General features: G+C 53.1%; 1 protein-coding gene across 2 annotated transcripts in view; it reads right to left on the minus strand.

Moving 5' to 3' along the window:
* Nucleotides 1-288: 288 nt before the first annotated feature.
* TBC1D2 (TBC1 domain family member 2) overlaps nt 289-23,473 on the minus strand; it is a 43,141-nt gene continuing 19,956 nt past the window's right edge. The window contains exons 5-13 of one of the 2 annotated variants that reach the window (XM_081103806.1): nt 23,172-23,368; nt 15,984-16,379; nt 10,615-10,725; nt 9,642-9,829; nt 8,358-8,834; nt 4,493-4,613; nt 1,946-2,131; nt 1,147-1,268; nt 289-819 (exon numbers count right to left, since the gene is read on the minus strand). In XM_081103806.1, coding sequence (XP_080959932.1) covers nt 612-819; nt 1,147-1,268; nt 1,946-2,131; nt 4,493-4,613; nt 8,358-8,834; nt 9,642-9,829; nt 10,615-10,725; nt 15,984-16,379; nt 23,172-23,368 — 2,006 coding nt within the window. In that variant the 3' untranslated portion in view covers nt 289-611. Of the gene's footprint in view, nt 820-1,146; nt 1,366-1,945; nt 2,132-4,492; nt 4,614-8,357; nt 8,835-9,641; nt 9,830-10,614; nt 10,726-15,983; nt 16,380-23,171; nt 23,369-23,473 lie in introns of both variants that reach the window. The other variant, XM_081103807.1, reaches the window with a different exon arrangement.

Below are 23,473 nucleotides of genomic sequence, written 5' to 3' on the forward strand. Positions count from 1 at the left end.
CCAACACCACACCCAGTCCTCTTGGTGATAGGCATGGGTTTTCCTTGGGACCACCCCTCCTCGGGCTGTGAACAGAAAGGAGAGCACAGATACCAGGCTCAGAAAATGGGTCCCGGCACAGGGAGGTGCTCTGGCCCAGGAAGACAGAAGCCCTAAATGCACAGGGCCCAGCTCCTCGGGAACCCGACCAGCAGCCAGGGACATCCTAGGCTGGGAAGGCCCGTGTGGTGGGCTCAACCAGGAACAGGTGGGGCTCACCTAGGAACAGGTGGCTACTGAGAATCGGGTAAATTCCAAAGCTTGTGAACTATCTCTCGTATTTACATGGTTTTATACAGAAGAACTTAGAGAATGTTCACAGTTCCCTATAAAGACAGCACTCCTGTCCGCGTGCTAAAGTGCTCTGAGGAGGAAGTGAGGAAGGGGCAGCATCCTTGGGCACCCAACCAGCACACAGCGTCCTGATGGGGTGACTGGAGCCCAGAAGCGGAAGGGCCTTGCCCAGCGTCACATTGGATGGGCTCCAGGGGCTAGACCACTGCTCCAAGGCCGCCCTCCTGTGGGCCTGCCAGTCAAGAATGGAAGGGCTTTGGGGAGCACATGTGGCCCCGTCAGGCTTCCCCGTCACCCTCGTCCTCACTGGTGCAACCCTCGGGCACCACCGGGTCCTGGGCTGCCCGAGTCTCCAAGTACTCGGCCTTGAACTGCTCCAGCTCCCGCAGCTCCGCCTCCAGCCGCTCCCGGTGGACCGCTCGCAACTGCTGCAGCTGTTTCATAGGAAAGGGGTTCATGTCGTTGAAGGCGATGTTCATCAGCTTCCTGGGGGGAGAGCACAGTCAGCCGAGAGCACAGTGTCCCAGGGCACCTGCACTCACCGTGCCTCCCCAGACAGGCCTGCATCCACTCTGCCCTCATGGCTAGGGCCCCTGGCCCCTGCCCTTGGGGAGCTCACCTTTCAGGGAGGAAATGGTAAAGAAGAAGACAGTTTCGACTCCAAGTCATATGTACTGAGGCAGGAGGAAGCTTGGGGCTATGGGGGCTCTGACCCACTGAGGATAGGGTGGTCAGGGAAGGCTTCCTGGAGGAGGTGACATATGAGCAGGTGTGGTGGTGGGAGAGGTGGAGAGAGCAGGGGTGGGTTCTCACCGGCTGTTGAAAATGGTCTTGGTGAAGAAGCGCAGGTACTGGTAGATCTCCAGGCTGTCCTGTAACCTCAGGATCTCCTCCTCGGTGTACTTGAAAATGGCCAGGGCATAACGGAACACCACCTGGGGCCAGGTGGGGGCTCAGGAAGGGCATGGGGGGCCAGGGCAGGTTATCCCCAGAGGGAGAACACACACACCACGGTGGGAGGCCCTGGATAGGCTGCAGAGGTTGAGAGCTTGGAGGCGACGTGTGCAGGGAGGCCACGGGGAAGGGGAGCTTGGCCTTTGGGGATTGGGGCCAAGTCCTGGCTCTACCCTGATGGGGGTAACACTGTCTTTCCATGGGGCACTAGCAGGAACTGATGAAATGGCAAATCCCAGGGTTCTGTGAACTGTGCAGTGCGTATGTCATCAACCACCGTGTGGAAATGGGCGGATGGTGGGGGAGGGCCTGCCCAGGATCGCCCAAGAGCTGGGACCAGACCCAGTGCCAACCCCAATCCAGGGCTTGGTCCAGGGGAGCGAGGAGGGGCCCAGGTGACTGGAGTGGCCACGGACAGAATAGGGATGTGCCTCCTGGGTCGTGCTCAGGCTTCCTCTCCAGGAAAGGAACCTCCAGCTTTAGGAAGCATCTTGGGAAGCAGAGCCACTCCCTCTCATGTGTGCGAAGCACATAATTTACAAAGCCAGGCTCCCAGCAGATGTCCTCAGCCTGAGAGGGTCACTGTCCACCCATTTTTCAGGGGCAGAATTGAGACCCAGGGGTGATGGTCCTGCCCAGGGCCCCTTGCTCACCCTACCTTGGTGCCTTCGTACAGGAAGGCGTCCCAGACCTGGAAGAGGATATTGCTGATGAGACTGTCGGCAAAGACCACGAGGAACCAGTTGAAGGTGATGAAGGAGAGGTCCACGCGGAGCTGCCCCAGGTGGGCCATCAGCCTGGGCAGCTTCTCTGAGAGGAGGTCCTGGAGCACCCGCTGGTCCACCTGGTGGCCGACGAGGGGACCCGTCAGCTGCTGCCCTGGGAAGGGGCTGCCTCTTTCCCTTCCCCTCCCCCCGCCCTACCCAACCACACAGTCCTGGAGCCTCAGTGTGGGCCCTGCCCTGCCCCCAGGGGTTGGGGTGTGTGTGTGCAGAGGGGCTCAGGCAGCCTGGCTGGGAGAAGGCACAGCAGCACTTCACGTGCTGCTCCCAGGCTGCAGTGCGGGCTTTGCCATGGAGGTCTCTGTGGGATGGCAAGGTCATGGACAGTGGAGTTCTGGCCCCTCTATCCTCTGAACCTCAAGCCAAGCAGCTCAGCTTGTACCAGCTGATGCCACAGCTGCTTCTCTACACCCACTTGGGCCTGAGGCACGACGCTCTAAGCATGTTTGGGGGGAGTCACACTGTCCTGCTGCCCTGGACATCAGTGGCTGCCAGTGGCCTCGCCGAGTAGTCACTGTCTTGCCTCCATCCTTGTTTCACGTGACCCTGTTGATTACTCCCAGCACTGGCTCCTTCCCAGGCTCTAGGGCAGTGGTTTTCAACTTTGGCTGCACATTAGAATCACCTGGGAATCTTTTTTAAATCCTGATTTCTGGACCTCAGATGAGCCCAGGTGATTCTAATGTGCAGCCAAGGTTGAGAACTACTGCTCTAGGACATGGTTCTTTTTTTTTTTTTTTTTTAAATATATTTTATTGATTTTTTACAGAGAGGAAGGGAGAGAGATAGAGAGTTAGAAACATCGATGAGAGAGAAACATCGATCAGCTGCCTCCTGCACATCTCGCACTGGGGATATGCCCGCAACCCAGGCACATGCCCTTGACCGGAATCGAACCCGGGACTTCTCAGTCCGCAGGCCGACGCTCTATCCACTGAGCCAAACCGGTTTCGGCAGGACATGGTTCTTTTCTGGTTGACCTGCCACCTCCAAGACAGGCCCATTAAGCCTCCTGCTGCTCTTGTTTTCCTGTAACCCTGTTTCTCACCCCTCCCCTCCACGTAAGTCCTCTTCCAAGTGTTAGCTGCTGGCCATGGCTACACACACACCCCCGCCCCCCCCCCTTCCTTCCTCTCCCAGGATCCCAGGTCCATCCACTGTGAAGGCCTAGAGTCCAGCTCAAAACCTAGGGTAATTCGCTCAATCTAAGATGCCACTGAAACTTCTGAAGGATGAACTGATATGATGTCTGAGATTTACTTCAAGGGCATCAAAGGACGAGTGGGTGGAGGTCTAGTGAGACAGCACTGGCCAATGGGAAAGGAGCCAGCTCCTGCCTCCCACCCTCTGTTGCCTCCAGCCTGGGCCACGGCCACCCTGGGACCGCATGATGAGCGGGGGGATGAAGGCCCACGCCAGGATGGCAGAGCAGAGGGCCAGGAGGAGTCTTCAGCTTTGTCATTACCTGAGAAGAATCCCCCCTGTAAGCTGCAGTGAGCTGGGCTTTCCTGCCAAACATCCTCACCGGATTCACCGCCTGCGTCTGATTGACCTTTCTACTCCACACCTGAATACCCATCCCTCCTGCGCGTCCTGCACCAGGTGGATGTCCCAGAGGAGGAATTGGAGTTGGGCGATGGATCGTAGGAGGAAAACAGAACAGGAAGGCCGGGCAGATAATGGTTTGGCAGGTTTGGGGCTGGGAGTGAGAAAGTTCCCTGTAGGTGGCCTCTCCCCACAAAACAGATGGTGTTGACGCAGCAAGAACAGGGCAAGGGGTGAGGCGGGAGAGCAGGCGAGGTGGGAGAGTGGAGATGGGAGGCTTGAAATGGCTTCATTTACACCCCTCAACACCCAGGCAGTAGTGCTCCTCCCATTCAAAAGTGGACAAGCCTGGGGTCAGAGAGGTGATCTCACTTGCCAAGGCCACACAGCTGGACACTGGAGAGTGTGGCTCTCAGCTCACTGGACTCCAGGCCCAGCCTGTGCTCAGCGGACAGTGAGGCGAGATGATGGAGGCAGCTGTGCTGCACGGTAGGGAAGGATGAGTGTGTGTGAAGAATCACCACCACCTCCATCCTCCCAAGCCCATCTTCCACCTTCCTGACCTCTATTTTGAAATGTTTTACTGGCAAATAGCAAGTGACACTAGATTTTCTTCTCTGCTCCCCAGAAAACCAACCATTTCTAATGTCACCACTGGATTAACAACTGTCTTCTGTGGGCAGGGACTCCACAATTCTCCACAATAAAGGTCATCAGCTCACCAGCACTTCCTAGCAGTCCCAGTGAGGGGCTACTGGCCCACTGTACAGAGGGGTAAATAGAGGCTTGAGAGATTCCTGACTTCTGAGACTCACTGGCTTGTAGGAACAGCTCGGGCTGACCTGCATAACTCCTAAGCCCCTCCCTGCCTTGCTTACCTGGGACGCTGTCAGCGTCTTGCTGTAGTAATCAGCTGGCATGATGGTCTCCACGATGGCCACCAGGCACCAGAAGGCACTCTCCTCTTCACCCAGGACCAGCAGAGCGATGGCTGCCAGCCTGTGTGGGAGGGAAGGAGGCCAGGAGTGATAGAGGTGGCTCCTGGGTCCCAGGAGGAAGTCCTGCCCCACCCCACTCCCTAGCCAGGCTGCTGTTTTTGGCACCTGGGGTGAGACAAACATACTTTTGGGGAGTATTACATTGGGGATTTCCACAGCAAGGGGGATCAGCTTAGAGCAGGAGCTGTGAAGTCTGGTTGCCTGGGTGTGAATCCTGGTCCTGCCACTTCCTTGCTGGGTGACCCTACGCAAGTTACATAACTTCTCTGAGCCTCAGCAGCCTCCTAATAACCACAGGACGGTTAGGAGGATAAACACAATGAACACATGGTAAATGCCCAGCACAGTGCCTGACACGTGGTAAGTGTTTTCTTTATAACTGTTAACTATCCTTATCTTTAAAAAAACACACACACATTTTTATAGATTTCAGAGAGAAAGGGAGAGGGAGAGAGAGAAACATCAATGATGAGAGAGAATCATTGATTGGCTGCCTCCTGCATGCCCACACTGGGGATCAAGCCCACAACCCAGGCATGTGCCCTGACCGGGAATCGAACCGTGACCTCTTGGTTCAAAGGTTGATGCTCAATCACTGAGCCACACCAGCTGGGCTAGCTATCTCATCTTAATATCCACAGGCTTTGAGACCTTTGCAAGTGTGCAAACCTCTCTGAGCCTTCCACCTGTGCAGTGGGATTAATACTACCTGCCTCCCAGGGCTCAGAGGCATCTGGAGTGAGAAGATAGCCCCGACAGTGCGTGGCTCGCTGTCTGGCATGTACCAGGTGCTCAGTTCATGGAGATCGTTTTCTCATTTGCTTCCCCTCTCCCCTAAAGTTTTCACGGGGCTCCAATGGGATCCTGGGTAATGAAACACCACAGTGCTGAGCAGGGAAGTCTGCCTGGAAAAAGTACTGTTTTCTCTACTTCTCCCATCTTTCCTGATGTGTCCTCCAGGGCCAATTCAAGAATACATTTTCCAAAATGTCCTTGTCTGTCAGGATGCTGGGTCGACACAAAGTCACATGTTCAAAGATGTTTAGGGCATGCTGCACACTCTAGCTCCCTTCTGGAGGCCATGATACACAATCTCTTAGCAAGGTCTCTGAAATCCTACAGTGAAGACACCTCGTGTGACCTTCTGGCCAAGGCTGTCCAGGGGGGCATCGGCCCCTTTTGACAGTGCACCCATGAGCACCCTTGGCAGTGTTGGAAGGCTCACATTTTCGATGGGCACACAGCACATTTCAGTGTCCAGATGTTTATGCTTCTCTGGGCTTTTAGTGGATTGGATTCAGGACCTCCAAACTCTTCTCAGGTTCATATTTTTTAAAGAAACAGGGTCAATTCTCAAAAGAAAAAAAAAATCCTTTTATCCCTCCCATAGACTCAGGAAGACTCTCTCTTCATTCTGGCTAAAATATCTGTACAAACCCTCATGAGTCTGAGCTGAGTGGATGACAGTCACAGGTCTCCTGGGAGAGAGAGAGCCCTGCCCTCTCAGAGATGGGGAGGGTAGTGGCAGGTTCAGAGGTCATATGGGATAGCAAATGTACACTACCCTGGCCACCACTCCCTTTGACTATGCCCAGGGCAGACATAACTAACTGGTCATGGCACTCTTCCCACTGAGTGTGGAGGCTGCCTCAGAACTCTCACAGACAAGGCTCCAGGCAGCGACGTCCTACCAATCTAGATAAATTCATTGCCGACACCGTAAGACTGAGGCCCAGGAAGCAAAAGTGACCTGCTCAGGGTCACACGGTCAGTTGGAAGCAGAGTGGAAAGAGAACCCAGGGCTCCCCAAGTCCATGGCGGTGTTCTCTCCACCTCACCCAGTTCATTAGAGCCTGGATGTGCTCAGTCCTGGAGCTGGCTGCCAGCAGTGGCTTAGATTGCTGCACATTAAAAGGTCAGTGATGAGAGGCTACTGCTACCAACTAGGGCCTATGAACTGCTCAGGGCTGCAGCCAGACCTAAGGCATTTAGAGCCCAGTGGGTCTGCAAAGAAGGTAGTATGGTACTGGGCAGGGGGGTGGTGGTGGTGGTGGTGGTGGTGGTGGTGGTGGTGGCGGGGGTAGGGGGAGAATGGGACACAATTTTTAGCACTCTGCTATAGTTTAAAGGGAAATGGCTTTAAAATGTTTGCTCTAAATTAGCACTAAATCATTATCATATCTATCACCCTCTGAACAGGCAGGATTTGTTGCATATACTAGTAAGCAGTGTCTGTCCTCCACAGGATACACACAGTTCCCACGATGACCACTAGATGGCGGCACTCAACAAGTGAAAGGGTTTGAAGAATAAGCACCACCCTCTACATTAAAACAGGCTCTACTACGATTAACTTCCTATTTAAAGCAGTCACATGAATATTTTTCTAAATACCAATAATCATTTAAAAAAAAAAAGCATTCAGAGAAAGAAGTAAAGAAATACTGTGTGTGTGTCACCCCTCTCTGGGCCTCAGCTGCTCCTGTGTACCCCTCCCCCTACTTTTCACACAGGGAGAAGCATCTTTCCTTGTGACTTACCTGTAACCCCTTTCTGCTATAGGAGTTTGCCTGCCTCTTCAAGCACCGATGAGCTGTTCTGCGTTTAACTCAGAATTCCCAGTAATTGTACAGGTATATACTCAATTTTACTCAATTTAGACTGGAAATAAAGTATCAGAAATATCTACCCATGGGAACCATTTGCATGTGAGTAGGGACAGTCTCAATGTTTAATCTGTGTTGAATAAATGTCACACCAACTATCTGAAAAAAGAGCAGAATGGCTTATGTAAATTTTGCTTGTGCATGTATGTTTCAAGTGAGTCAAAACTTGCTTTGGGAAATATCTGAGAGTGTGCAACTTCTCCTGAGATGACGGGGGGCATCCATGAGAGCCCCCACAGTACTGAGGGGGCAGCCCTACCGAGGCACCCACCTCCACCCCCGATCTTCTGCGTATTGGTATAAGGAGAAATGAATCCAGGCTGGGCCCATCGGATTCCTTCCTTTGGGAATTTATATCTGGGACAGGAGGGCATGGACAGAAGGGAGACCCACTGAAAGGCTCTAGGCTCAGGGCCTGAGGTCTCCATTCCGACAGCCTCCACAGGCCCTAAATGTCCACGGAATGACGGACAGAGAGGCTGGTCTACTGAGAGAGAAGGAAGCAGAAATGTGGAACAAGAAGCCACAGACCACGCAGCCCCACGGGGGACTGCAGAGCAGTACTCTCTCAGCTGCACAATCACAGGGACCTGGTCCCCATAGAATGCGGGGTGAATGATGCCCCCTGGGGCTCTGCAGTTGCCTCGGCTTCCAAAGACCATGTGGTCTGTAGCTCTATTTTCTTTTCCTGGCTTGTGTGAGGTTCCCTGTAACATTTGCAGATTCTCTTTTCCTTTGGCTCTGCTGAGTGGGTTTTGTTTGAAGCAAATGATCCCTGACCCAGACAGTTCCACAAGCTGTGAGCTGTGTTTGCACAACACAACTCCAGGGGACTGGTCATGCTTTCCCTGGGGGTGGCACTCCCTGAGCACAAACCGAAGCAGAGCGCCTGGGATGAGGAGCCCTGAGCTCTGGCCCTCTGTCCTGAATGTGTCCTTTCACTGCTTGTCCCCATCTGTACAGCGGGGATCATATCAAGCCTCCTGGGCTCACCTCTCCGGGTTCTGGGAGGCTCCAAAGAGACAGGGGGCTGCTCTGAAGGACAAAGGCTCTGTCCTCACTGGGGCCTTGGGGCTCACCTGTTCAGGCCCTGGCAGTAGCCGATGGAGGGGTTCTGCCAGGAGAAGGCCAACAGCACCCGGCGGAGCTTGTCAGGGAAGCTGGAGGTGGGACAGGTGAAGTGCTTGTTGTTGGTGAAGGTACGATTCAGGTCCAGCTCGATCTGGCGGGCAGCAGGGTGCTTGCAGGTCTGGCTCCGGCTCAGCAGCTCCTGGTAGCGGCCAGGGGCCTGCAGGTGCTGCACGCGGCGGTGAATCAGCCACCTCCAGACTCGAGGCCGGTGCTCCCGAGACACACCCATCCGCAGCAGCTGCTTGAGTTCCACAGAGGGTGTGAGCTCACCCAGGGCAGCCCAGCGCTCTCGCAGGGGGCGCTCCATAGCCTCGTGGGCCAGCAGGTGGTGGGAGTGCACCTCCAGTGCCTGGATCTTGGCCAGCAGCTTCAGGTCTTCCACCTCGTAGTTGGGCACCGTCTGGAAGCCATACTCATCATACTCGCTGCCAGGAAAAGCCCATGTTAGCAACCCCTTGCAGATCCCTTCCCCGGATAAGGGGCAATGGGGAAGGGGTACACCCTGGGCAAGGCTCCTGCCTGTGTTTCACTTCTGGTTAGTTTATTACTTCATGTTGCCTTCGGCCCAAGGAGTCTTGCGCTGTCAATATAGAACCCCACTTCCACAGCCAGTAAGCCCCAAATGGATGGGGCAGAGACAGCATCATTGCTAACCAGAGGTAGGAGGGCTGGGGATCCATTCCAGATGGCCGTTCACTTATTCACCATTTGCCCTTATGTGGGCTCTGCACATGCTATCTCATTGAACCCTACTCTTGCAACCAGGGTCATACACACATGTGTGGAGGCTACGCATGAGGCTCTGAGAGGTAAAGTGACTTGTCTAAGGTCACACAGTGAGAGACCCAAGTGTGGCTCCAAGACCGGAGCTCCCAGCCACAGTGCCGCCTGTTACATTTAACTGTCCTTGTCCATTGGGCTCAGGGGAGGCAGCTGGCTTATCCCTTCTCCTCCCCTTTCAGACAAACCTCTGGGGGGCATCCTGGGAAAGTGGAAAAAAACACACGGAGCTCTGGAGGCAGACCCAGGTCAGCTGCATTAATGTGCTGTGTGGCCTTGGCAAGGGGCTGTCTGCACTGCCTCAGCTGTAAAACCGGCCCATCCCAACCACCTGCTCATTTACCTGAAGATGTGAGGAGGTAAGAAATGTGCAGTGCCACGCACAGTCAGCAGGGCAGCTGGGACCCCCAGGCCACCCCAGCCAGCCCTGGCCTGGCCGCCGCTGGACTCACCTGATGGGGCTCAGCTCAACATTGTCAGCAGAGGCCTCGCTGGCTTCCCACTGCAGCGCCTCCTGGATGAGTTGCCTGAGCAGCTCTGCACACTCGCTGCCCTGGTTCCCCATGGCCTCCTGCAGCCTCCGCAGCCCTGCCAGGTACTTGCTCTCCACCTGGCAGTTCTTGGCTTGGAGGTAGGCACACTGTGGGGGGTGGGGTGGAGGTGGGGGCTGGTTAGGCCACTTGGTTGGGCTTGGCTTGCCCCAGAGGCCTGAGGCCCGAAGAGCTTTAGGCAGCACACCCTTCTCCCAGCTCTCATCTCCCTTCCCCTCCCCTCCCTACCCCCAGCCCTTCATATAGGGAAGGGAGATGGGCTCTGAATCCAAGGCAGGAAAGACTCCAGGAAAGGGAGAACTGGCCCAGGGCAGGAGCTGGATTCAGCAGAAGGAGGGGAGGGGTGGGTAGAGACAGCAGAGATTCTTGTATGGCTTGCGGTCCTGTTCTGGTTCAGCTACTGCTGGCTGGGTGGCCTATGGCAAGTTAACTTCTCTGTGCCTTCACTTCATCTGAGCAATGGGGATGACACAAATCTGCCTCAGGATTGCGGTGAGGCTTTGAGGGCACCAGGCCTAGAGCAGGCTGCCTACACTGAGTTGTAGGTGTATCACTGAGCAGTGCCCGGGGGACGGACAGGGAGCTCTGGACACTGCTCCTGTGCCTTCTGCTGCCACCACATGGGCTCTTCCTGCCCCTCCAACACACCACCTCTCTCCCACCTCATGGGACACACACTGCACACCCTTTCTTTGCTGCCTTTCCCTCTGTACCTGTGCGATCAGAAGTGGCAATCAGAGCACAGTTTGAGGGAGAGTAGACAGGTAATGAGGAGGGAGAGTAGACAGGTAATGAGGAGGGAGGGAGTCGCATGAGACGGTGGAGACTGAAAGGGTGGCGGGAAGAGAGCCAGAAGAGGGGTCCCACTTCTCACCTTCATCAGGAGGGTCCTCTCCTTCTCAGCCACCTTTCTCCAGATCTTTGTCACCTGGTGGATCTCAGAATTGAGGAAGCGGTTCTGGGTCTGGTACGCTTCCATGTCATCCTGAAGAAGAGGGCAAAGCAGCTAAGGACTTGCACTGTAAACATCCCCCTGGTCTCACCCTCAAATGAGCCGCCAACACTTCCTTTCTGTAGAAATTTCCAATAATGCAACAGAAAAGGAAATCTGAAATAAAACAAAATTGCTGATAGCCCCCTTCTCTAGTCTTGAGCCTAGAATCAAATGGCAAAGAGAGCACTAAGCCTGGAGTTCAAGTCCTGGCTCCGACTTCCTGGCTGGGAGACCTCACCGACTGCCGTTTTCTCATCTGCAAAAGGAGCACATAGCAACCACCCCACTGGGCAGCGGGAGACTACGAGTTCACATGTGTTATGACTGTAAGTACAGGGACTGAAGCAGTATTTTCACACAGCAGTCCTTATCTGCACAGGACCGCAGGCCATACAAGAGCCTGTGCTGTCGCTGCCCACCCCTTTCTGCTGAATCCAGCCCCAGCCCTGGGCTGGTTCTCTCTTTCTTGGAGCCCTTCCCGCCGTGTAGTAAACTCTTGGATTCAAAGCCCATCTCCATTCCCTATATGAAAGCCGGGGGGTGGGGTGGGAGGAGAGATGAGAGCTGGGAGAAGGGTAATGTTTGTTTCTAAAATGAGCCTATTTTGTCATATATTTGCAATTATACTGAACAGTTTTGGGTGAAGAATTTTTTTACTTAGCGTCTACTTAGTACTTTGTAAGTACTTTTCTATGTTGCTACAGAAACTTCCCAGTGATCATTTTTGATGTCAGATGACTATTCTATTGGGTGAATTTACCATAACTTAGTTATAATCTTTCTCCTGTTGTTTTTGATTATGAACACAGCGGTGATGCACCTCTCTGAGCCAGGCTATCCAGTGGGTGTGCCAGGAGAAGCTGGCCAGGGACTGGGAGGTTCAAGTGGGAGCCTGCACCCCAGGAAGGAGCAGCCACAGCCATGGCTCTCAGCCTTTATTCTGCTTGGACGGACATTGCAGGAGCAATGGACAACACACTCTCACAGCATGCCCAGCCATTCCAGGGCATTTACAAGCTGACACCAACCCTTCTCTCCCACCCAGAACCAGGTACCGGCCGTAGGTGAGTGAGAGACACTATTGCAGGGATGACCTTGGATAGGTCCTGACTTATCTGGAAACTAAGAACATCACACCGAGCCTGTGGCGTTTCCTTACCAGGAAAGGCCAACTGTGCACAGCTCATAGGCAATCCTGACCTTTCCTGGGCGGCTCTTCATTCTGGCCAAGAACCCTCCCAGCCCAGAAGCTCAATTTGTTGTGCAGGGTCTGCCGCCTTCCGCCTAGATAGTTACACAGTGGGAGGGCCACCTGTTCCCAGGGCTCCTGAGCGGGAAATACATGCCCTGGGCGGACTTTACCCGGTGGCCTGTGCTCACCACTCTGTTGGGGCTCTTTGTGCTGTCCCCAACCCCGGCCGCCCCCTGCTTTCACTCTGCTCTCTCCTCCTGGCCAGGACTTCCTCTTTCCAGCCAACTGTGTCCCTGTCCTAGATCAAAATCTAGGCCCCTTCTCTTGGAAATGCTGCTGGGGTCACTGGCTGCTCTTCTGGGCAAGTGTGTGCCTGCTTCCCCTTCATGACCCCATTTCCATATCCTGTGTGGTAGGGACAGTGAGACTGATGCAAACCTCCCTGTCTGCTGCACGAAGACCACGCCCTGCTCCCAGGACAGTCTTACACTTTAGTGTCTAGAGCAGTGGTTCTCAACCTTCCTAATGCCGCGACCCTTTAATACAGTTCCTCATGTTGTGGTGACCCCCAACCATAAAATTATTTTCGTTGCTACTTCATAACTGTAATTTTGCTACTGTTATGAATTATAATGTAAATATCTGATATGCAGGATGTATTTTCATTGTTACAAATTGAACATAATGAAAGCATAGTGATTAATCACAAAAACAATATGTTATTATATATATGTTTTCCAATGGTCTTAGGCGACCCCTGTGAAAGGGTCGTTCAACCCCCGAAGGGGTCGCGGCCCACAGGTTGAGAACTGCTGGTCTAGAGAGTCAGAGACTCATGAACACAGGCTATGGCAGGCTCCCTGCGCCATCACCTCCCCACCCCGACACTGAACACGTTATCTCATATAATCCCCCCAGCAGCTCAGAAAATAGCACAGTCCTAGCCGGTTTCTCTCAGTGGGTAGAGTATTGTTTTGGAAACCAAAGGGTCCCGGGTTCGATTCCAGTCAAGGGCATGTACCTTGGCTGTAGGCTCTTCCCCTGCCTGGGCCCTGGTCAGAGCTCATGCAGGAGGCAACCAATAATGTGTTTCTCTCTATCTTTCCCTATCTCTTCCACACTCCCTAAAAATCAATGGAAAAATATCCTCAGGTGAGGATTAACAGAAAAACAGAAAATAGCACAGATGAGGTCTCCGAGGCTCTGAAAGGAGGAGTTGGTTGCCCGAGGTCACAGAGTTGGTACGAGGCAGCGTGTGACTGAGCCCAGGTCTGTCTGATTCTAAAGCCTAACCATTGCACTTGGCTCCCTCCCCACTGGAATCCACCTGGAAATCAAAAGTCTAGTCCTACCCTTCAAGGCAGTCCTTGGTATTCTTCTGGCTGAATGCACACGGGTTGGTCTGACCTCTCCTAGACGGTGGTATGACAACAACGTGTCAATGACGCAGGTGCTGCCCGAGTTCAGTGCTGCCTGGCGGTCAGGACATGGACTCCAGGGCCACACTGCTTGGATACAAATCCTGCCTTCACTACTGAGCCTGGGACAAGTTACTCACCCTTTCTTTTATTTTTATCTTTTGTTAATCTTCACCGAGGATATTTTTCCATTGATTTTTAGAGAGAGTGGAAGAGAGGGAGGGAGAGACAGAGAAACATCAATGTGAGAGACACAGCAATTGGTTGCCTCCTGCACGCACCCTGATTGGGGCCAGGGATCGAACCTGCAACCCAGGTATGTGCCCTTGGCTGGGAATCAGACCTGAGACCCTTTGATGCAAGGATGGCATGGGGCAAGTGCAGTGCACGTGCCATCTCCCTCTTGGAGTTCTCACCTCTCTGAGGGTGACTTGTACCCACTGCACTCCCTTCCACCTGCTGAGAGATCTCTGGCTGCTGCTACTGTGGATCCTTCCCAAGTGCCTGGGAAAATGAACAAGACTCCAGGCAAGAGAGAAGAACCGCCAGCCACCTGAGTTCCTACTAAGTGCCAGGCCCATTCTCCCCACGTTCATTATTGCACATGATTTCATCTTGACCACAGCGCTGTGGGCTAAGTATTGAAGTGCTAACATTCTCCCTTTACAGATGAGGAAACAAGCAGAGAGAGGTAAGATCTCCTCAGTCATGCAGATGGGACGGAGGGAGGCAGGGCAAACCCAGCTGTGTTCGGTCCACCATAGGAACCGAAAGTTACTGCGGGGTGAAAGGGCACTGGAGTCTGCTGCTGGAGTGTGCTCTGCACCACCACCTGGTCCTGCCTCCTGTTCTCATCCCTCTTTCCTCATCCCAGGCCCAGGGACATGCTGCGTCGGGTAGAGAGGGAGGGCAGGGTTGAGCACCCCTGGAACAGCTGTGGGTGTGGGGTGGAGTGTTCCCATTCAGCTCATCGCCCTTCCCTGGAGTGTTCTTCTTGGCTTAGAACTGCAGGGAGAAAAGAGAGATCTCAGAGGAGAGAAAAGCCACATGACAGTCACCAGTGAAGCAAAGGAAGAAGACACAAGTGGAGAGAGGGGACAGGGGACAGAGCGGAGGAAGGAGTCTGCCTGCCTGCGTTCACAGGGATCAGGAACCTGGGACATTTCTTTGGGGAATGCTGTGTAGACTAGGGTGCTAGTGGGGAAGGCAGTGGATTGGGTGTGGGGAGACCTGGGATCTAGCTGTGACTCTGCTGCTTGTGCTGCGTGATCCTGGACCAGTCCCTTCACCTCTCCAGGACTCGCTGTCTCTGCCAGAAATGGGGGTGGGGGCGGGGGTGGGGAGGGGAGCAGACTAGATTTTTGAGTCCTTCCAGCTCTGATATTCAAGGTTGATGATTCTACTATCAAACAGCTTCAACAATAAGGGGGCATTTTCTTAAAGTTGGCTGTTCTCAATCACAGGGCAAGCAAGAAAATGGCAGCTAAGAACTCTAGACATGCAAGTCTTCCTAGCACAAGATGCTGGGCCTCTGAGGATCAGCTACAAATACAAGTCTGGTTGATGTGAATCATAACCAGAGGCTCCTCGCGTCTGGGCTTGCTGATAAATTCCTGCACATGCAGATTCAGAGGCACACCCAGTCTATCTAGGTGAGTCCAGGCTTCCAGGCAGCTCTCTGGGGCAGGCGGGAAGCATGCAGTGAGTCCATTTCTCTCATCTGCCCCCTCAAAAAAGCACCTGGATTTCTCTCCTGCTCCCTACAAATAGTTCTCTGGTGCAGCAGCACAGGAATTCCCCGTTATACATATGTATACGTGTGTGGCTGCGAGTGGCAGGGTTTGGGGCAGGCCTGGCTGGTTGTCTGGCTGCCTTCAGGAACAGTGGGACTGTGAGCACCTACCCCAAGCCTCAGGCCTCCAACTGTTTGGCAGCTCTTGTCACTACCCTCTAGAGAGGACGCAGCAGCCCATTAATGACTAAAATAAAGTTCCTGCCTCCCGTGCTACAGCTGGAGCCTATGGGCTGGGGCAGCCTTTCCCTGGTGAGGGCCACAGCCTGGGCAAGGGGGAGGCAGTAGCTAGAGGAGGCAAAGCTAGACGGCAGAAGAGCAGACAGACTAGTCAGAAACGTGTGCTCCAACCCAGTTCCAATTCCCCCACTGCCTCAGCACATGGAGCGCATGAGTGACAGCGTCACAGGGCTGGTCAGGGGACTGAATGAAGGGATGCAGGTGAAGCATGTGGCATAGGTGCAGGGATGAGTGCCTTTGTGAGCAGCTCACACCAGCCACAGGTCACCTGTTCTGTGTGCAGGACTGCCGGGGGAGGGCCGCCCTGGAACCATGGAGGCTCCCCAGGGCATCAGCGTGACACCCAAGGAATCTGACCAGGCCAGGCCCCAGGTGTATAGGTGGTCTAGTCCTCAGGAGTTCTGATCCATCTTGGGCTCTTCCTAATTTGCTAAGCTAGAAATACCTTTCCTTTTCAGCCTAGGACGCCATGAAAAGATCAAATTGCATTGGGCCTTCTGGTTAAGAAGGTCAGGAAATATGTAGCAATATTTCCACCAACACCTATGTCAAATATGAACATTCCAGCAGTAAGGGTTATTGCTGGGCCTGGAGGGCATGGCCCTACCTTCAGATGCTCCATCTTTTCCTGTTGGCTCAGGAAGTCCCTGTTGGCAGCGTCTGGAGGCACAAGGAGTGGGTTAGGGGGCTGTATGAAGTCCTGGGTGACCTTCTCAGACAGCTTGCAGATGACCTGCTGTTTGGCCTGGTTCTTGTCCATGAGCAGCTGCACGTGCTGCTGCAGCTCCTGCACCTGCTGCTCGTGCAGGCTCGCCGCCTGTGCCAGGCTCTCCCGCTCCTGTTCCAGGGCCTCCACCCGCCTGCTCAGCTCTGCGATCTGCCGCACTTTGTGCCGCACCAGCTCCAGCCGGTCCTTGTCCTCTGCCGCTGCCAGGTACGCGCTGGTTGCCCTCTTCTCCTGCTGTGCGGCCTCCAGAGCTTTGTGCAGGATCCTCACCAGCTCCTGGACAGGGAAACAAAGCGCCTGTGAACACAGGGAAGGACTACTAGGCGCCAGAGGTGAAGCATGTGTTCTCACCAGCTCTCCTCACGGCCCCAGGTGGTGGCCAGCATCACCCTCTTGGTCATCTCATCTCAGCCCCCATTCTCTCTTTTTCCACTCAAGAGTTTTAACTTGACACGTGGTTTCTCAGTTCAAGACTACATTTCCCAGCTAAGCTTACAGCTGGGTGTGACCAAGTGACAATTCAACCTCTACCGGGTGTGGGCAGCTCTGGGTCATAGATACCTTTGAAACCACTACACCTATGCTCTCTGGTCCAGTTCCCCTTTCTTCTGGCTGGGAAAAGGCAAGAACTACAGCAGCCATGTGGGGCTCCCAGCAGAAGTTGCATGTGGAGGATGGCAACGTTGCCCTACCAGCTCAGAATTGCTCACTTACCTCTGGGCTCTTCCATGAGAATGTGAGAGAGAAATAAACTTCCAAATTGGTTTAGGCCAGTGGTTGGCAAACTCATTAGTCAACAGAGCCAAATATCAACAGTACGATTGAAATTTCTTTCGAGAGCCAAATTTTTTAAACTTAAACTATATAGGTAGGTACATTGTTATTAACTTAATTAGGATATTCCTAAGGCTTAGGAAGAGCCACACTCAAGGGGCCAAAGAGCCGCATGTGGCTCGCGAGCCACAGTTTGCCGACCATGGGTTTAGGCCATAGTACTCTGAGGCTTCTTTGTTACAGCAGCTGAGCCCATATCCTGAGTAACACCTATTTCAGAGATGAACACACTGAGGCCCAGCAGAGCAGAGTGGAATTTAATCCCAAATTATCCAGACTCCGAGGCCTGTTGCTTGGTCAGTAATGACAGCAGGGGTGCCGTGGCACACGGGCACTGCTCTTCCCTCCTCTCACTCCTGTGGCAGGTGTAATAACCTCAATACTCCTTCCTGCTAAGCCGAGTTGAGGCCTCAAAATCCTTCTGAATAGAGCACCCAAGCTGTTGCTATGAGCTGAGATAGCAATAGAGAGGAGACACATCGGCAAAACTCACCTAAGCCACACACAGAAAGCCTCATTCATTCCATTCGTGCCCAGCTCCCGAAGTCCACCAAGCGATGCCTGCAAGGCTGGAGCAAGGGAGCGCTAGAGAGCAACAGACCTCGATTTACTCCTCGGAGAAGCGTGTGATTCACATGGAAACTCAAGCTCGGCCTGGCTCCCCATGACTGGGAGCCTTCACCCTCCCTAGGACTTCTCTTGCCCCAAAGCACGGTGTGGATTCATTCAGGGCCAGGATCAGATGATCAGAAGCCAGGCAGCCCAGCCACCAGCACCCCATGAACCTCGAACCTCGTGAACCTTGTAGGGAGGGTCTTTAGGCCAATGCTGTGCTCCGTGTCAGCCTCATCTGGAAAAACACAGTTTCCTGGAGACACGTATCAGACACTGTTGTAATTAGCTAGTTATTAATAGTAGGAAAGGAGCAAAGGGAAGGCCAGACACTATAAGCATGGCCATCTGGGCAGTTTCACCAGGAAGCTGTGATTTCACACTCCCCAGGGAACCACCGGTTCATTCCCTGAAAACCACTGGGGGAGATGGACGCACAGGCAGTAACGTCAGGTGACCCAGGGAAGGAGCCTGTCAGTCTAACCTGGAACACAGATCACTGAACACAGATCACTGGCCAGAGGGGGTGGGGCTGCTGCAGACTCAAAATCTGAGGTTAAAATCCCCAAAGGAATTCTCTCTTCTTCCTCTGGTTTTGCTCCGTTTCCCTGCATTTACCCGTGTTCCTAGAAGCTGCATGGTCCTGGGTATGTGGATCACATACGCAATGGACTGATGGACTGCAGCTGGAACACAAGTTAGGCTAGTCCCGTAATCGGCAATCCGCGGCTCGCAAAACACATGTGGCTCTTTGGCCCTTTGAGTGTGGCTCCTCCACAAAATACCACGTGCAGGCGCGCACGTACAGTGCGATTGAAACTTCGTGGCCCATGTGTAGAAGTTGGTATTTTGTGGAAGAGCCACTCAAGGGGCCAAAGAGTCACATGTGGCTCGCAGGCCGTGGTTTGTCGAGCCGCAGTTTGCCGACCACTGGGCTAGCCTGATGCTGGAGTGGACTGTGCAAATGTGGGACAGAGACTTTGGGCAACAGCTTTAATCCTAGCTCTGCTAAGGACACAGCTACACTTTTTCCATGGTGGACGGAGGAGAGGAGACTTTGGAAACTCAGGGGTTTAATGAGTGCAAATAAATGCCACTCATTCTCCTGTGCAAGTCTCAGAAATTTCATGTTCTCGTGACATTGCAAGAAGCCCACTTCCACTAGCAATAGGTGGGGACATGCTGAGCTCCCAGGTGGTAACTGTCTATGTTAAAGCCCTTAATTTTTTTTTTCTTGGCTAAGAACTATTCTATTTTGGAGAACTGCCCCAAATCATGATTTTATGTAATAAGTTAATGACAAGACAAAATTAGTGTGCATCTTCTGACACCTCAGTACTAGTGACTGTCCCTTCTCTGCTTCTCTCTTCCATCCAACCTTCATCAAGCACCCACTGAGTAGAAAGCCCTGGGCCAACTGCTGGGGCTCAGAAGGGGCCTAGCAGGTGGAAGGGAAGGTGAACCACTAATAGAGCGATTTCCTGCAACAGTGGGAAACAAGGTGTTTGTGGGGGCCCAGAGCAGAGAGCAATGACTTCTGCTTGGGGTGGCGGTGGGGAGATCAGCACCTTCTACAGAAAGGCAGATCAGTTTAAAGAATGGAAAGGGCCAGAGATGGCCAAGCAGCAGGAGGGAGATGAGGGTCAGCAGGTGGGAGATGATGGCTGGGAAGGCTTTCCAGACCACCAGTCGCCAAATTTTCAGACCTCATGGACCACCAGTGGTCCACGAACCACCAGCTGGCAACCGCTGCTCCAAAGGTTTCCTTAAACCAGCGGTTGCCAATCTTTTGGACCTCACAGACCACCGGTTGGCGACCGCTGTTCCAGACAACTGAATCAACAGCTCAAGCAAAGTCCTAGCTGAATGAAAGAGCAGGTGAGGAGCTTGGGTGTTGCAGGAAGTGGGGGAGGGTTGCAAACCAAACCAGAATGTCAGGAATGAAGAAATCACTTCCCAGGGCCCTGCTGAGAGAGATTAACATTCCTGTGGCTCCAGGATAAACTGAGAAGCCCAATCATTTTCTGGTTCAGCTGAGATTTGGAGATCACCTTGGTAACTGCCTGTGAAATACCAACAGACCACAGTTCAGACTTCCCTGAGGCTCAGAATCAGGTGGGTATACGCTCCCCTCCCCGCCCCCCCAAGGTTTTGGGAGAGTAAACTCTGAAGCCCATTTCATTACATTTAGCTGTCTCTCCTCCCCACATCTGGCTCTCAGAATCCAAGACCAAGACAACAGCCCAGGAGGTTCTCCTCCCACCCCAGAATCCCTGCCCCACAGCGAGATAGGGAGAAAGGAAGGGGTGGGGGATGGGGCCAAATAGAGACTGAAGAAAGGAGAAGGCAGAGGACTAAAGGGACGTGGTATATCTCCACAAGTGGAAAAGCACACTATGAGAGAGTGCTCCCAACTCCTAATCCAGGATCCCTCACTTCTTTATGATGAGTTGTTCATGAATTTTACATTGAAATGCTTCTTTCAATTTCTTTTTTTTCTTCCAATATATTTTATTGATTTTTTAAAAAATATATTTTATTGATTTTTTACAGAGAGGAAGGAAGAGAGATAGAGAGTTAGAAACATCGATGAGAGAGAAACATCGATCAGCTGCCTCCTGCACATCTCCTACTGGGGATATGCCCGCAACCCAGGTACATGCCCTTGACCGGAATCGAACCTGGGACCCTTCAGTCCGCAGGCCGACGCTCTATCCACTGAGCCAAACCGGTTTCGGCTCAATTTCTTTAAAAATGGAAATAACCCATGTTCATGGCAATATTATTAACAATACCCAAGAGGTTTTAACAACCCACCCAGTGTCTATTGATGGTGAACAGGTAACATGTGGAGTGCACGCTAACGTCTGCATCCTGTACAGTGGGAGTGTACTCTGAAATCTGGCTGGGGCTCTAGGGAAATAATGTGTTGCTCTTTGCCCCCACTGTTCCCTAAACGAAGTACATGCCTTCACCAAGTCATCCTGCGTGAGTTAGGTTGGCTCTACAGGGCCCCAGGCAGGACCCGGGAGGAGTCCCTCATTCCCAGCAGCCAACAGATGGTGAACAGCACCACAAACAACAGCCTTCCACCTGCCAGAGCAGACGGCCTTCAGGCTGGGTACAATCCTGCCGCCTCCAAGGGCACCGAGCCAGAGTCACCTGGCCGAGCAGCCATCTGGTACTTACTATCTTCTTGAGTCCAAATCTCTGTGGGGCCAGCATTGCAGGGGCCTGGGGTAGATAATGACTTAATGGGTATTGGAGTCACCCTGTGGTTTAATATGACACAGGGAGGCCCAGAAAGTTCATGCCATTTTTTCTGAAGAGCAGTTGTGTCTGATACTGGGCTGTACCATGAGAACATGGAGGAGGCAGCCTGTGATGACAGTCCTGAACCTGGAGAAAAAGACCAGGGCCCTCCATAGATCCGACAGAATTTGAGATACAAATTTGTAAAGGATCACTAAAGTTACTGGCAATGGCCACCTGGCTGTCTGGGCTAGAGCACGACCCCAGCTCCCATGTCCCCTGTAGCCTCAGGTAGAAAGATAGTGCCTTCCCACTGAAGGGCCATGGGAGGGGCATCTGGTAGATGTGGGCCCTGAGGCCCAGGGAGCTATTTTCCCAGCTGAAGGACTGGACTGGGAGGGTGAGATGGAGAGCTGCTCTCCAACCTGCATTTCTGAGTCCCTAGGGCTCAGCATCCCAAGGTTGTGCCAGCCTCCTCCGCCCCCTCTGAGCCAAGAGTTGGTCTCCTTTTCTCCTTCCCCTCTTTGGTTTTGGTGTCTGGGCTGGAGGTGAAACCCCAGAGTTGGCAGGGCTGGGGATCCCCCTGCCTAGCGTGAATGAAGGCCGGCCCTCCATCCTCACTGCTATGCCCCACAAGCACATTCCTGGAAGCCCGCAACAGCTCAGGTCTGATTCCCAGAACTCTTCAGGAGCGTTCTTCTCAGAGCCCCTCAGGTGTGTGTGTCATCTCTTCAAAGGCCAGAAGGAATCAACAAAAAAGGCAGGGAATGCTAGCAGTAGTCAAAATAATCAAAGTCCGAATCTGCTGGGCAACTGCTGGCCAGGCATCAGTCAGGCTTTTTGAATCTGGACACAGGCCTCTCCAGGAAACATGGCTATTACTCCATTTATATAGGAGGAAACTGAGGCTGTAGAGGTTAAGAGACTTGCTCAGGGCTTGAATTGGGATCTTCACCCTCTTATTTAAATGCCTGTGCTCTGAATTACTCACTAGATCAGTGGTTGGCAAACTCATTAGGCAACAGAGCCAAATATCAACAGTACTTCTTCAAAATAGACTCGCCCAGGCCGAAAACCCGACTTCTGTGCATGGGCCACGAAGTTTCAATCGCACTATATGCGCACCCACACGTGGTATTTTGTGGAAGAGCCACACTCAAGGGGCCAAAGAGCTGCATGTGGCTCGCGAGCTGCAGTTTGCCGACCACGGCACTGGACCAAAGAGCATTTGTGAGATGGGTCAGAGAGCATGCAAATCCATTCATATTGTGGGTCAAAAGCTAACCCACAAGACTTGCTCTCCTCCCACTACCTACTCAAGAACAGGAATGAGGTTTGCTGGCAAGTGAACCAGTAACAAAGTCTAATTCTTTAATGCTTGAGCAACTTCCTCCTGACATTTTCACTCAGACTGCAGGGGAATTGCCCTCAGCCTGGGTGGCCCTTACTAATCTCTAAGACCTCGCCTTCATTTACGGAAGAATGGTCGGTCCTCCATAGCTGCAGAGCTGTTAGGGGCAAACCTAAGTGAAATCTCGGTGTCCCAGGGCCTCTCAGCTTCATCTGACAATTCGTAATGCCTTAGAAGGACTGGCCAAAGTCAAGGGAGGCTACCCAGATTTCCTAGAATAAGGGTAGGATATGGTGAAAGGAGAAGTGGTCTTTACAGTCCAGATTTCTTTTCAAACCCAGGCTTGGGTTTGGGTTTGGGACTTAAGCTGTGCTGGTCCAGGGATCAGGCACTGCTCTAGCTAGAGAGGCTGCTGCCAGTGCTGCAGCTGCCCTTGCCCTCCTGCCACGGGACCCTCACTGCTTCCCGAGGTAGCCCTGGGTGGGAACACGATCTACCCTCTGGGTTGTAGGCTTTTTAATGATTATCATGTCTGCGTATACATGTGATTTGTTTTTTACAATGAACATGCAGCTTTCTTTTTTTAACTGCTGTCATTAACTTCTCTCTCTATTAAACCTAAATCTTCCTCCCTGCTATTGTTCCCTGTTGGGCCTGACTCAGCCCCAGGGCCAAAGGACCTGCCTGCTCCCTCTGTCCTGTGACAGTCCTTCAGAGATCCTGCCCAGTTACCGGCTGCCTGGTGAAGATCCCGGGTTCCTTTGGTGGCACCTCCCAGGACCCTGCATCCAGGTCACTCTCCTCTACACTGTCCCTCTTCGGGTGTGGGGGCAGACCATGCACAGTCCTTCAGGAGGGGCCTGAGAGGCAATTATTAAAGTAGGCCTCCAGAGACCCTGCCCTTAGCGGCTTTCTGTTTGAGTGACACCATGTCCCTGAGTAATCAACAGCCAGTATTTTCAACCACCCACAGTTTGGCCTACACCCAGAGGTCTCCTGGAGCCTGGGGCAGAGCTCACCTTCTGAGACTTTAACTCCTTGGTAAGCATCAGAACCTGTTGCTCCAAGACCAAGGCTCTCTCCTGGGCAGTTCGGTTCCGTGTGAGTCCCTCAGCAAAGAACGGGAAGGTGTTGTTCTGGCGTTTGGCTTTCTGAATGAGATTGGCAGTCAGAGAGGATTTGGGTGCAGGCTTCAGAGTCTCCCCTGGATCTTTCCCTGATCAAGAGGAGAAACACAGAGGTTATGACCGGGGCCTTGGCAGTTCTCAAATGAACTTGCTGCAGAAGCACCTGGAAGGCTTGGTAAAATGCAGACTGTGGG

This window comes from Myotis nattereri, assembly GCF_964212035.1.
Source record: "Myotis nattereri genome assembly, chromosome: 12".
Classification (NCBI taxonomy): Eukaryota; Metazoa; Chordata; class Mammalia; order Chiroptera; family Vespertilionidae; genus Myotis; species Myotis nattereri.